At 33.9% G+C, this 15,739-nt stretch overlaps 1 protein-coding gene across 1 annotated transcript; it reads left to right on the forward strand.

The window, feature by feature from the left end:
* Positions 1–10,336: 10,336 nt before the first annotated feature.
* Positions 10,337–12,081, forward strand: LOC145055033 (two-component response regulator ORR9-like). The gene is made up of 5 exons (XM_079003316.1): positions 10,337–10,625; positions 10,734–10,843; positions 10,935–11,012; positions 11,188–11,258; positions 11,347–12,081. The coding sequence occupies exons 1-5, from the start codon at positions 10,523–10,525 to the stop codon at positions 11,633–11,635; spliced, it is 651 nt and encodes a 216-aa protein (XP_078859442.1). The 5' UTR covers positions 10,337–10,522; the 3' UTR covers positions 11,636–12,081.
* Positions 12,082–15,739: the final 3,658 nt, after the last annotated feature.

Genomic DNA, 15,739 nt, shown 5'->3' on the forward strand with positions numbered 1-15,739 from the left:
TTTTTTTGTTCAAATTAATAAAACCAATCGAGGTAGGTGATCATTATCACCTCCAAAGTTTTATGCCAAAGATCATATCAAGTATCAAAGGTTTTTCTTGTAAATCAATCTTGTTTAATTTGATCTCAATTTGATTCTTATAATAGCTACAACATCACAACCTCTCATACAACTTAGTTGATTCTCATTTGATTGATTTTTGACCAAAACAAATATTAACCGTATAATTATTCATATATTCATTTCACATAAATTATAATGTGAATATTAACGTATGATTATCCATATATATTCATTACTGAGTAATGAGATTCAATATATAAAAAATTCTTGACAGAATAATAATATAAAAATAATATCTTCATATTTTCATTTTATTTATGTATTTATTTAAACCTATTCTTACACACAAAATGTCTCAAATAATTGCAGTAAAAGTCTTGTTCATTCTCATAACAATATCATGGTAAGATTATATTGTATGTAAATATTTTTCAAAAGACACGAGAAATCACATACAGATGAATGAAAGTTTGTTGCCCATCCAGTGATATGCTCCTTGTATATCATGGTAATTAATATTGCATGCATGTAAATATTTAAAATACCAATAGGTGTCAGGGCAAAATGAAAATGTATATTATAATGTCTCAAAATCAGAATAAAAATGACACCCGAACGTAAATATGAAAAATCACAATGTTCAACCATGTATATATTTAACATATGTATGTATTAAGAGAATCTAAGGGTTGACATTTTGCTATTAATAAAAAAGTCAGCTATTACTTTAGTTCTTACTCCCCACTAAATATAGTTATAAGGAATTAAACTCAAACCCCAAATAATAGTTTTTCCAGCTTCTAGTAAATATTACTATTCTTTCGTTATTTCTTGTGTAAGATATTATGATTTAACTTCTCAATTTTAACCGGATATGTTGAGTACAATACTTATGGATTTATTTACCTTCTTACTAGCAATTTCGTGTCCCATCTATAAACATGTAATATATAAAAATAAATATTTTTAATGGCCAGGTCAAATTACGTTACAACAAAATTTTCGATTTCACACAGTTCAAAATCATTGGGGCGGGTCCTGAGCACAGGGTCCGTCTCGTCAAGGTGGCTGGAATTGAGTTTGTCACGGTTCCGTCATTATTATGTTGTTAATTTTAACTTCCGTTGCTAATATTTCACTATTCTTTGCTGATTAGTTTCTATTTGTTGGTAATTCGAAAATTTAAAGGCCTTTTTTAATTTTTGGACAAAGTTTTAAAATCAACGGACTGACTCTGAAAATAATATTCCTATAAAGCTTAATGTGCTTCTTTGGCGAGTCCTTGCTGATAAGATTTCGACTAGAGAAAATTTGGTGGGAAGAGGCATTGATATTCATTCTATATTATGCCCTATGTAATTTCTTCTGAGAGAATCCATTTCTGTTGTTTAATGATATGTTGGAGTTGTTTATTTGGGTTGATTTCTTGAGAATAAAGAAGAAAATGAAGAATGTAGTAGAGGTTATTTGTATCACGGTTATTTGGATGTTGTGGTAATATCGGAACAGTGTTGTGTTTCAGACTTTCAAGTTAAGAGTCATATTTTTGAAAATGTTATTATTCATGCTTTTAATTGGTTATCTAATACGAGTAGTAGATACAAAATTTCTTGGATTCAATGGATAAAAAATCCTCTTATGCAAGACGTTTTGTTATTGTTTCTTCTCGCTAATTCTTTTTAGTGTTGTTTTTTTATAAAATTTAGTTCAAAAAAAATATTGTTTTATAGCACTTAACTTGTGCAACATCATGCTTGCTTTTTGTTATAAATAATAACCATGGTTGGAAAAAAAATACCATTGTAACTTCATTCTATTGTTTATAATCTATACAATAATAACGTATAGGTTTTTGGTATTGTAAAAAATGATGGATTTTCTGTATTATTAATATTTTATTTTCAAATGAGTTGGATGCAATGAATCCGCAGAAAGGAAGGTTATTATAAGAGATATGATGGTACTTTAAGATCTTCTTAGGGAATGTTCAAATTAAACAAATTGATTAGTTATTAATGTTATTCTCGATATCGAACAAAGTCCATTTGGAACGGAAGTAATATCGATTAACAAATAAATGCCAACTCCCTTAAAGGCTAAATTAGTAAACTCCTTTGTGGTGGGTTTGTTAGAAGACCGATGGCCATCTTTTGGATTATTCCCATGGTGAAGACAATCCAATTTAATATATATTAAAATTTTAATCCTTTTATCTTAACCTAAACAACCTAATTTAACCAAATCTTTTACATTATTTAACAATCCAATCCAAATAAATTTTTCATTAAATAAATAAAATTCATGATTATTTTTTATATAGATAAAAGTATTAGAATAATTAGAATCTTATTTTGAAATCAATAATTTATTTATTTTTATATAAATATAAATATTCAAAATATTTATATTCATCGGTTATGCCTAATCAAAGTTTTAAAAAATTTGTAATGGTGGGTCATAGCTCGAAGGTTTGAACTTAATGTCACATTTTAACAAAATATCATCTTAACTTATATATATATATATATATATATATATATATATATATATATATATATATATATATATATATATATATATATATAGACACACACACACACACACAAGTATCGCCTTAAGTCAAGCATTACAAACGTTGTGTTTTGTCATTGCTCGTAAAAGTTTAAAACTTGGTATTGCCGCTAAGTCACGCCTACTTTTATTTAGAACTTTGAACCTAATAAAGAAAATAAGTTAGAATTGTTGAGCCGAGTATTTTCAGATTGTCCGTCTTTTTAAGAAATTTTAGGAAAAAAATTGAGAGTTTTCTTATATTTGATTTAGATAATCTCATAGTTTTCAAGATTCAAAATGAAATTTGGAATTTGGATATGAAAATTCACCGTAGAAAATATGAAATTGAAAAAATTAAAAATTAAAAATTAAAAATTAAAAGTTGTGATTGAATATTAATGTAATAACTTGTGTCAAAAATAATATATATGTAATATATATAATCTGGTTATATCAATTTAAAAGAAAGAGGATTAGTTCACAATTAATGGATTAATTATATACAAATTATGAGGCTTAACGATCAAAACCGTCACCTTGATTGGCTAAAATCTACCCTAAACCTAGATCTAAGTTTAGAATGATCAAGGTTCAAACTTTATACCTTCAATAGGCTAGAAATGGTGAACAAACTATTGATCTACAAGCTCCTTCTTCTCCTTTGCTTCTTCCCAAACTTCCTTCTTCTTCAAAAACACCAAAGAACACTCAAGGTAAGCTTAAAAATGCACTAAAGAAGGATAGGGTTCGAGATTGGCACTAAAAGGGCAATGGACTTGAGGGACTTAAGGCCTTTAAATATGGTGCAAACCCTAAAAATTAGGGTTTGCCCCTGGCTTGAGTACGCCCAACATGTACATGGGTACACCCAGCATACATCGGGATCACCCCGATAGTGCGCATGCAAGGAGTACGCCGTGCATACCTAGTGTGTGCCTAGCATACTTACAAACCCTACATCACCTTTTAATTGAATTGAATTGTAACGACCCAAAAATTTTGAGGTAAAATTTTCATTTGTAATACAATCAAAACACCAATTGTCTTTTGTTCAAACATTCAAAAGTATTTCATAATAAAATAGTCATCAGAGTACAATCCAAAAATCATCACAATGCGGAAACATGGGTGGATACATTGCGATCAAGTCAGACCATTTCCTTTCAACTGGAAGTTCCTAAAACATAAACTGAAAATCGTAAGCATAAAACTTAGTGAGTTCTCCCAAAATATCACATACTAACCAAACATACTGCCAAGCATATATGGGTGCTTGCCTACCCTTTCGGTCTATTTCAACTGGGTACTATCAAAGCATATATGGGTGTTTTGGTCAAAAATTTGTGACAACCCGAAATTTATTCCGTCATATTTAACCCCTCCTTCCGTTAATAAGCCCCGTTTTATTAAACTGCCTGTTAACCTTTTGGAAGAGGTTAATTAATGTGGGACTTTTATAATGACTTGGTAAGGGTTGAAACAAATTAGAAACACCCACAAAATGCCCATAAAAATGTTTAGTTTCAACCAAGTCAAAATACGACCACTAAATCGGGTGCGACCAAAAGCCTCGTTTAGCGGCAATATCGGGTAGATTTCCATTGAGCCCCAACTCAAACCCCTATATAAGGGTGAGTGGAGTCCATTTGAGACTTTTCCACTCTCTCTCCTCTCTCTCTAACCTCTCTCCTCAATCCAAGATCTAGGTCCAAAAATCACACTTTTCAAGCTTCAAATCACTAAGGTAACTTCCCTAACTCATAGATTAGCATCTTAGACCTTCAAATTCGTGATTAAAAAAATCATTTAGGACCATTTTCATGTGTTTACGGCCCTGGAACATGCTTGGGCCGTAAACACACATATAAGGGGTTTTAGAGCCGTTAAACCCTTCCAATCGACCTTTGGAGCTTAGATATGGCTATATGACTTAATGTACTGGACTTAGAACACCTTGAAACGAGTTTTTGGAGAGTAAACATGAGTTTACTGCCCAAGAACATGCTTGGGCCGTAAACTCACCTTCATGGGGAGTAAACTCATATTTGAGTGTTTAAAAGCCACTTAAACACACCAATAGCCTTGGATTAAATTCTAGAATCAACCACCAACAAGTTAGGAACCTTAAACTTGATTAAAACAACTCCATAAGAGTTCACGGCCGTAAAACCCTCATGAATGGGTTCCTGGGCCGTAAACTCCTATAAAGGGGTTAAATGGTGCCCTAAACTCACCCCTTGACTTGTAAAAATGAGTAGAACCACTTATGATTAACCTATGGCCTTCAAAACACAAAATGAATGTGTGGGTGAGAGTTTACGGCCGTAAACTCAACAAATGGTCCATATGTTTGAATTAGTCCCTTTCTAATGCCCTAGAACAAAACCTAGCATCATCCCTCAATTGGTAAAAGGCCATTTAGCACTCAAGAACCTCATCCATGAGTTTACGGCCGTAAACTCATGGGTATGAGGTGTTTAGGGCCAAAATCTCTCCTAAGAGTTTACTCTTGCAGAGTAAACTCCTTATCTAAGCCATACATAGCCATAAATGTTACCCGGGACACCCTAGCACTTTATCAAAGTGTTTTCCGCACTTTAGGATGCGTATACATAATTAATTAGTATTATATTTACTAATTGTATGTAAAAATATATTATCATATGTTAATAGGTCACTAAGTGTGTTCAAGTCTTTACTTGACACGGAGCACCTAACCGACACCTTCGTTCGATCCACTTACAACAGGTGAGTTCATACCCCTAAATTAACTTTTTAAATGTTTTTACATGCTTTTATGGGGGGAATACAAGTTAAACATGCCAGTTATCATATCAATCACATGTGATTGATAACCCGCATACACAAGGATTTATTACACTGTTAACTATTTTTACCAAGTATGATACTGTAAATGGTTTTCCAAAACATCTTTACTTGTACAAAGCTTTTCTCAAATTGTTTCTCACGCTGTATGTTTTACTTAAAATCCTGTTACGACAGTATGTTAAACAAAGGATTTCTTTACCCAAAATGTTTTATCAAAGTTTCATTCAAAACTTGCTTATGAAAGATTTCCAAAGAATTTCTAAAGGTTTTCAAACTTATTTTATAAAAGAATACTAAGTCGTGATTTTCTTAAGTATAAAGGTTTTCCAAAGTTTTCACTGAAGTTTACTTCCATGTTTTATACTCCTACTTCATTAGATTCTACTGCCTTGTTATACTTCTACTTAGTTAAATGCTACTACTTTGTTAACACTTTTACTTCGGGATACACTTTTACTTCACGATACGTTTATACTTCACGATACGCTTATACTTCACGATACGCTTATACTTCACGACATGCTTATACTTCACGACACGCTTATACTTCACGACACGCTTATACTTCACGACACGCTTATACTTCACGATACGCTTATACTTCATGATACGCTTATACTTCACGATACGCTTATACTTCATGACACGCTTATACTTCACGATACGCTACTACTTGTAAACACTTATACTTCGGGAAACACTTCTACTTCGTTAAACACTTAAACTTCGTTAAATGCTTCTACTTAGTTAAATGTATGCTTGTGCTTGTATAGATATATATAAGTAATGTTTAAAGGACTTAGGAAGGCTAGTTCGCCCTATTTCATTTTCTTCATTGAGATGTGGTCTGGTGGGATCGGATATCCGTCCGAAGGTCGTTTGATCATTAGTTATATATTATGTATACAAGCATAGACATATAGGGTTACATTAGTCAGTTCAGTTGTGAGTCTCTATCATTAGTCCAGTATTTTACATCAGATCTCACTATATGAGATACATATTCAGTACACGGCCTTCTCCGTTGTCAAGTTGGTAACCAGAGTCTCTTGTAGGGAGAGCGGATATTGTGTGTATAGATCTATACGGGATTGACACCCCCACACCCTGACTGCTAGCTACAGTCCATGGCCTACCAAGCCAAGGGGTGACAAATGTCATACTTACACCGATGCTTGCAGGGCGTCAAGTTCTCTAGTGTCTATCAGTATGGTTACGAGTATCTCGGGGTTACCTTATAATTCATTGCCTTAAGGTAACAGGTTTTAATACTGTATTCACTGTTTTTAGACCTTGCTAGACGTATCATTCATTTGATACTGTCTGGGGTCTGTATTCACTGTTTTTAGACCTTGCTAGACGTATCATTCAGTTGATACTGTCTGGGGTCTGTGTTCACTGTTTTTAGACCTTGCTAGACATATCTTTCATTTGATACCGTCTGGGGTCTGTGTCTCCCTTTTGTTAGACTGAGCCAGGCGTACCGTTCATTCGATACTCTCCTGGAGTCTATGATTTCTTTTTGCCTTAGTCAGCAGTCTTCACTGCTGAGGCATATGTTATTTTCCCTGATATTCTCCTACTTTCTTTCAAAATCAATACCACATTTTGATAATGATAATGTTAAGGAAAAATTACTTTTTACCACATAACTCTGTCCAGTCTTGGTAGAAGACTGCTTTTAATTAGAAAATATAGGATTTTCTGGAAAGGACTCTAATTCACTGTATACTTTAAAACTATTACTTATATAAAGTTATTTGGATATAATGACACTATATACTTATGAACTCACCAGCATTTGTAAAAATGTTGATACTCGCTTTCAAATAACTTGTATTCTCAGGTCAGCAATAGACAGGTACATTCCAGGAGCTTCTGTTGAAGACGGTTTTGTGTCAAGCTGCATCTATACTAGTTTCTGTTATAATATGATGTTTCTATGTAATGTAAACCATGTAAAACTATTACTATTAATGCAATGGTTGTTGTACTTTGATTACTATACTGCATATGTTGTGATACTTGACATGACGTCATCCACCCCAGAACGTTTCCGCCGTTCCGGTTTTGGGGTGTGACAAAATTACACAAGTATAAATCAACCAAATTGAATGAGAGGTTATGATGTTCAAATCGTACAATAGAGAAAGGTAAAGAGAATGACACGATTATTTACATGGAAAACCCTTGATCATTGCTAGGATCTCTGGCGCAAAACCTTAAGAGGTGATAATGATCACTTATCTTGATGATTTTATTAATATAAAATGATGATTACAGAGAGTATTTCGGTAAGAAAAAGTGAAAAAGTTCATAGAGTAAGCTAAGAGTAGGTAGAGTGTGTCGTGTGCGAGATACATGTGTCAATTTATAGTCTAAACTAGCTAACAAAATGTCTGATATGCCCGGGATCCTCTACGACCAACTTTGTAAACGTTGTTTGACTTGGTATTCCAGTTCTTTAGCATAGTTAAGACGACTCTCTGTTGAGAATAAGTCTTATCTTGACTATTTATGCGCCTGTGTTAATTAAGAACAAAATATAATCGTTATAAATGTTAGTAAATAATAATAACAGTAATAATCGGGATCATGAGATAGTTGAGGATCCTGAATATCTGATGAGGTTTGAGGGTCCTGAATGCTTTGATGATCCTGGCCCTAACAATTGCCCCCAAGTTATTCCTGAAAATATAGGAGTTAATTTCAAGAATATTAAAGGGATAAATTAAAAATAAATTAAAAAGAGGAGATAACGAAGACTTTAAAAAATGTTCCTTACTGGATATGTTTTATCCATCTCGAGGTAACCGAGAATCAGTCAAATCATATTTCTTATATCTTCTTTGCTATAAATGTGGACTTCCGGTAATTTCTTCTTTACTCTCTTCTGTCTTCTTCGTATTATTGCGAAGGTAAATTTTCCTCTAACTTGTTTTCTTCTATTCCTCCGATTTTCCTCGTCATGGGTAAGAAAACTAGTCGTTCTTGAGCTAGCGTTGTTACTTCTCCCGAGAATGACTTCAGTGATGAAGCAATCTTATCTTATGATGAGGTTTTCTCCTTTTACGATGAGGATATGGAATCGTTGAAAGCTATTGGGGAATGGAAGGAGCGGAGGATGAAGAAAGGATCAGTTGTGTAGACATGATCTTTCGAGGATTTTGAACACCACGACCCCACGGTGGGCGCCAAATTGTTTTGGTTAAAAATTACACAAGTATAAATCAAGCAAATTGAATGAGAGGTGATGTTGGAATTGTGCGATAGAGAAAGGTAAAGAGAATGACAAGATTATTTACAAGGAAAGACTTTGATCATTGCTAGGATCTCCGACACAAAACCTTAGGAGGTGATAATGATCACCTGTCTTGATGATTTTATTAATATTAAATGATGATTATGGAGAATATTTCAGTAAGAACAAGTGAAAAAGTTCATAGAGTAAGCTAAGAGTAGGTAGAGTGTGACATGTGCGAGATACATGTGTCAATTTATAGTCTAAACTAGCTAACAAAATGTCTGATATTTTCGGGATCCTCTATGACCAGCTTTGTCAACGTTGTTTGACTTGGTATTCTGGATCTTTAGCATAGTTGAGATGACTCTCTGTTGAGAATACGTCTTTTTTTAACTATTTTTACACACGTGTTAATTAAGAACGAAATATAACCGTTATAAATGTAAGTAAATAATAATAATGAATGATTTGAGGATCCTGAATATCTGATAAGATTTGAGGATCCTGAATGATTTGAGGATCATAACCCTAACAAGGCTCATTTATTATTATTTTTCTTTTTTGTTTAATTGTAATTAACTAAAAATAAAATATAAAAGAAAATGAAAAGGCATAGAAATCGTTTCACATACTAAATGACCAATCATACAAATTTTAGAAACGCTAAGAATCATATTCATAAAAAGGAATTAACAGAGACTAACTTTGTGATTTTTGATAAACCGTAAGGACCATTTATATAATTTTATCCAAAGAAAAATGTTCATCGAAATCCGAAATGATAACTTCGAAATCCGAGATCGTATGTTTGAAATAGACATTTCATATATCATGGTCATTGTAAAATACATTAAAAATGGTTATATAGTGATTGATGGTCATGGACCTATTTTACGAATATTTTGTGATTGGTTTTTCTCCTTTTTTTTTTGTGATTAACTTGTAAACAATGGTTGGGTAAATACTTGAATTTAACATATATGTGCATGCATATATACAAGAAGATGAGATGGACTCATAGACATGAAGACATGATGATGATGATGATGATGGGATGCATGCATACATAGATGGCCATGGGAAGCAAATCTGTAAAAGGGAATCAAAGGAAAATAAGAGGTGGCCACCCCACCCCCACCTGCCCAAGATATGGTAAGTGCACATGATTTCACAACTTACATCACCTGTATCTCTTCTCAGGATTTTTGTGGCTCCCACCACTTCGCCTTTCTTTCAATCCCTATGCCTATATTTTTCATATTGAAAATATTTTAGATAACTAATTTAAATAAATAATTATATTAAAAAATACATTGTCAAACTCAAACCTAATGTCAATACCAATTTCATTTGTTCTTTTTTTGTACTTTTGTACATTTTAACAGTTTGTCCTAGTGTAAAAGATCACAATTTATAAAATCAAAATCTAAAGTTTATAAATTCAGTCATTATCTTTCTTGATTTGGAAATATCACAACTTACCATGTGAATGATTTAGATAAACCCAAACACTTAAAGAATCTTTTTGATTACAATGTAAACATCCAAGATTTTGGTGTTTTCTTTATTTGATTTTTTTTATTTAAAATTGCCAATTTGCCCCCTTACACTATTCCCCTTGCTTGCCTTATAATCCAAAAATATTAAGAGGTGGAAGATCTTTGGACGAAGATCTTGCTTTGTGGGTTGTGTGGGTCTTTTCTTTCACATAAAAACATCTATCTTTCCTCATTTTCCTCATCAAGAAACCAAACCCACAAAACAAACCCATCTTTTTTTGGTTAATTTCTTCATCATCTTCTTTGATTTTTGAGATCTGCAAATCTTGTTCTAATGGGTGTTGCAGCAGATTCACAGTTTCATGTTCTTGCTGTTGATGACAGCATCATTGATAGAAAACTGATTGAAAGACTACTCAAAACCTCATCTTTTCAAGGTACTAATTAATTCTTCCCCTTTTCATTTATCCAATTCGAATCGATTCAAATGGTTATGAATTCGAGACTCAATGTAAATCAATATTGATGTAATTTCACAATTTCAGTTACGACTGTGGATTCTGGAAGTAAGGCTTTAGAATTTCTAGGATTACATGAAGAAGATGATGAAATTCATAACATGAATCAACCCTCTGTTTCTCCAAATATCAATCAGGTATGCATTTGAAGGATTCTTGATTGAATCTTTTACGTAATTGATTGTTTTGGAAAGGATTTGCCAACGAATTTGCAACTCTATTTTGCAGGAAGTGGAAATCAATCTGATAATTACTGACTATTGTATGCCTGGAATGACAGGCTATGATTTGCTCAAAAAAGTTAAGGTATGAATCGAGTTTATATTTATTTTGTATTCATTTACTTCGATTAAGTTTGTGATTTATCTCATATAATTAACAATTTTTATAAATATATCAATTATATGAGATATGAGATGTAATTTGTTGAAAAAAAACATTATTTACTTATTTTAATGGTATTTATTTACTTATTTTACAGAAATCTTCATCCTTCAAAGATATACCGGTTGTTATTATGTCATCGGAGAACGTTCCTTCAAGGATTAGTAGGTAATAACTTTAATCTTGTAAAGTAAAAAAGAATACAAATATTTTATTTATATGTTATTTATTTAATAATATAAATTCTACTTGACAGATGTTTAGAAGAAGGAGCCGAAGAATTTTTCTTGAAACCTGTTAGATTATCAGATGTAAACAAATTGAAACCTCATATGATGAGAACCAAAATCAAAGAAATTGATCATATTGATCATCAATATAATCAAGAACACGAAAAACATCAAGAACAAAATGTATTGGAAACTAAAGAAGATGAATCGACACAACAATCCAATGGGAACAAGCGAAAATCCATGGAAGATGGAGATCTTACAAGACAAAACAAAACCCAAATTCAATGGTGGCCATATTGTAGATTTGACTGATTGCCAAATAGCTTCTTTTAATTTGACTTTTTTTTTTTTCAATTTTGACTATGAATTACTTTTCTTTGACCCACCTTTTTACTTTGAGGTTTGTAAAGAGCAATGAGAGATCAGGGCATCTCAAGATTATACATAGTTTTACTTGAAAATAGAATTTGTAACAAGATAACATTAAGTAAAGGTCAACGTCTATTGAGTCAAAGTCAACTTTTTTACATCTCGTTTACCTCCAAGTGAAGATTCATTGACAAAATGGATAAGTGAAGATGGGATTTGCATGTTCATGGTGAAAATGAGATGTTGAAGGTCATAACCTTATGGGAATTTGTGTTGACTTTTTTTTAGACAAACAACTTTGACATTGAAATGGTCAATCTTGTTCATCTTCGATTTAAGTGGGATTTAAGCACGATCAAAGATTGGAAATGTCAATTGCTATAAGTTAAGGGTGTTGTGCGACATTGTGTTTAACGTGTTGGGATATTAATTTCAATTAATGTAATTACATATTTTTCAAGTTTCAACACAAATCATTTTTATATAAGACAATCGGGGTTGGGCAACACGAAACCCGCGTTATCTTACGTGGCAGGAGCGTTTAACGGCGTCATAACGGGGAACACCGCCCCAGCCCCACGTTATTGCGCGTTACGCCATCAGGCGTTACCGTGGTAACAAGTCATAACACCATAATTTTGACTGTTGTGTATTTTTGTCCAGTTGAAAAACGGTAATATTATCGTTGTTTGATACAGTGAAAAAAAAAAAAAAAAACTACTTCTAAAATTTACTTTATATATATATATATATATATATCATTTTATTCACTTCAATTCATTTATTCTATATTTATCTCTATTTTTCTATATGTATCTCTATTTCATTCAAAACAAAATAACCACTATGGATCAAACCCTGAATACCCCTCCTCCGAAGACAAACACATCCACTCCATTAGGTTTGCGGGATATAAGGGATACATGAACCTTCTAAACTCCCAAAACTCACCATAAATTCCATATTCGGGCAATTTTTTCAATCCCGCCTCACCCCCAATACAATTCCCTACCTCACCATTTATGCAACAAAATGCAAACATTCAACAAAACATTTTTAACACATTCGGTCCCATGCGCCAAACAGTCACACAACTCACACCCATGCAAGAACCCGTTGTCAAGACGCAAACCGGGGGAGGTCAGAGAGCATCGGGAAAAAAAGGGAGACCAAAAAAGAAAGGGAAAGAGGTTATTGTCGTGATAGATGAAACGGAAGCACCTCCAACATGGTGGACACCGGAGGAAGAGCATGTGTTGGCGGATGCTTGATGCGGTACTTCAAAACAACCAACTATGGGGAACGATACGAAGAGAGTTGCTTTTTGGGATGCCGTAATCGTCAAATTCCGCACGATTTTGAACAAGTGTGACACATATCGCAATAATGATATGCTTAGTGGCAAATGAACTCAAATTAGCCGGAAGTGCACCAAATTCAACTCCATATACAACAAACTTTCTTCACAACGTCAAAGTGGTGCCAATGATTTCGATGTGTTTAGAGCCGCGAGGGAGGAATATCACGTGCAAATGGGGCACGTATTTGAGTATGAAAAAGTATGGGGTATAGTAAGGAAAGATCCAAAATGGATAAAAACACCAACATCATCGAAACAACAATCAAAGGGGTCACGTGGTTCGGGTTCGGTTGACGTTTCCGACGGACACACGAACATCGACCTCAACGCGGACACCGATGAGATCCCGTACAAGTTTGATAACATCGAGGAAATCTCTCCGCCACGACGACCGATGGGGCGCGACAAAGCCAAACGCGCGCAACGACATGAGCAGGAGAATGAAAGTCGGCTTCGAAAGCATGACGAAATGAAAACAAAAAAATTGACGCCCACATGGAAATCGCAAATAAAAGATATGAATTGCAACGGAAGCATTTGGATTTCCTTCGTAAAGAAGTCGAAGAAGATCGTATATCGAAGGATTTGACAATTCTTACGACAAATGAAGCAAATTTACCACCGAGACGAGCTGAAGCGATACAAATGATGAAGGCAAAGATCGAGAACAAATACTTGGGCGAAGAATAGTTTGTTGGTGTTTTTTTTAATTATTAGGACTATCGTGTGTTTTTTTTTTCAATGTTTTTTTTTTGTATGGTATTTTTAATTTACTATTTAATGAAATTATGTTTTTTTTAATTTATATGTTTTTTTATAGATATATGACATAAATAAAAATAATAAAATGAATTAGAAATATATGAAGTAAATAAAAAAAAATAAAACAAATTAAAATAATAGAAATTAAAAAAATTAAAAAAAAATGGAAAATACAATGTGTTATCTCATATTATTTGGTGTTGCTCATTTCCACCTTTGGTGTTATAACACCAATTGTGACTAAGATGATGAGGTGGACAATTTGGGTGTGATAACATGTAATAACATGATGCCAACACCTAGTAGTCTAATGCAACGACACAACTGATGAAAAATTTAGTTTCTAGTTGGCACCAAATCTTTAAATATGATGCAAATATGAAATGTAGGGATGCGCGGAACTCATCTCATCACAATACAAATGAAATTAAATATAGAACCAAACCAGAATCATATAAGAACCAAATATATAAATCAGTTATGCTCTTAGTTTCTTGAATTTCTAATTATCGGTTCCAGGTCGGGTCGAATTTGGAATTGATCTCATCCCTATATAAAAGGTATGGGATAACTCAAATAACTACAATATATATATATATATATATATATATATATATATATATATATATATATATATATATATATATATATAGGGGACGGTTCACTTGAGATTAAGAAAAAAAGTAAAGATCTTGAGATTTAAACCTCAGCCACATATTTCGTATTTGTCGCTCTAATGCTCCAGCATACCAGCAGCAACGACGTATGCCTAATCATAAATGATTATATGGCAGAGAGGTATAATCATACAGGATTATACATGTTTATATGTATATGCATAAAATGATTATACATATATTGTAACATCCCGAGTTCAGGGGTGCAAGTTCAGGGTTCAAAGTGAAAATGTGAATGGGCAACTCGGCGAGTCCATGGGTGGACTCGGCGAGTATGGTCGCGATTTTGGTCGCGTGTTAAGTGGCCAACTCGGCGAGTCGGCGGCTGGACTCGGCAAGTTGGTGTTGTGTGGAGAAAACCTTAATTTCGGGGGTTAAGCCCTATATAAAAGACATTATACCCTCTCCCCAGCCTCCTTACTCTCCCTTGAAGTCCAGAAAACCCTAATGCGCGTTTGTGAGTGATTTTGAGAGCATTTGAACCTTGGAGAAGTGTTTTTGGAAGAGATCTTGGAGAGTTAAGAGGCTTGGAGCAAGGGACTTTGCAAGGATTTGGATTTCTCTTCTATTGGAGCTTTCTTTTGAGGTATTATTTCGTTGCTTGGGCTAATATTCATCTAAATTCATCATTTTGGAGTCTTTGGAAAGTATAGCTTGTGATATTTTGAGTTTGAAGGTTAGATCTGAGGTTGCTACCTCAGATCTGGAATGGAGAAGGTCTAGAGTGCATTAAAGTCCTTGTTCTTGAGTGATTGGTGAAGCCATCTTGTCCCAAACCCTAACCCTAGAGTGTTATATGCTTAGATCTCTTTGGATTCACGTAAAGTTTGCCACTTTACGTGATGGATGGTTTGTAGAATGGTAGATCTATGGTTTGGATCATCTGCATGGCCTGGAAAGCCTCTGTATGGATTAAGACCTAAGGGTACTCGGCGAGTCACAAGGGTGTACTCGGTGAGTTGCTTGAAGATGGGCAGGAACTTGACGTGTTAGAAGAACAACTCGGCGAGTTGGTTGAAGATAGTCTTGGACTCGGTGAGTCTGGTCGTGAGGTCCTAACCTTTTTCTGGTTAAGCTGTGAATCGGTGAGTCAAGGGATGACTCGGTGAGTTGAGTGAGAAAGGACTCAGAGTTTGTTGGACTCGGCGAGTCTTGGGGCGACTCGGCGAGTTGAGTCGCGGATTGGGAAGTTCTGAGCATGGGGACTCGACGAGTCATCGGGTTGACTCGGCGAATAGAGTCAGTCAG

This window comes from Lactuca serriola, chromosome 5 (assembly GCF_051521515.1).
Source record: "Lactuca serriola cultivar US96UC23 chromosome 5, Lser_US96UC23_V15, whole genome shotgun sequence".
Lineage (NCBI taxonomy): Eukaryota > Viridiplantae > Streptophyta > Magnoliopsida > Asterales > Asteraceae > Lactuca > Lactuca serriola.

What these genes read in the sequence shown, in the direction of transcription:
- LOC145055033 (XM_079003316.1), top strand. Translation starts at nt 10,523, where the DNA reads ATGGGTGTTGCAGCAGATTCACAGTTTCATGTTCTTGCTGTTGATGAC. An exon ending in TTTCTCCAAATATCAATCAG is followed by an intron (nt 10,844 to 10,934) that starts GTATGCATTTGA and finishes TCTATTTTGCAG; the next exon opens with GAAGTGGAAATCAATCTGAT. An exon ending in ATTTGCTCAAAAAAGTTAAG is followed by an intron (nt 11,013 to 11,187) that starts GTATGAATCGAG and finishes CTTATTTTACAG; the next exon opens with AAATCTTCATCCTTCAAAGA.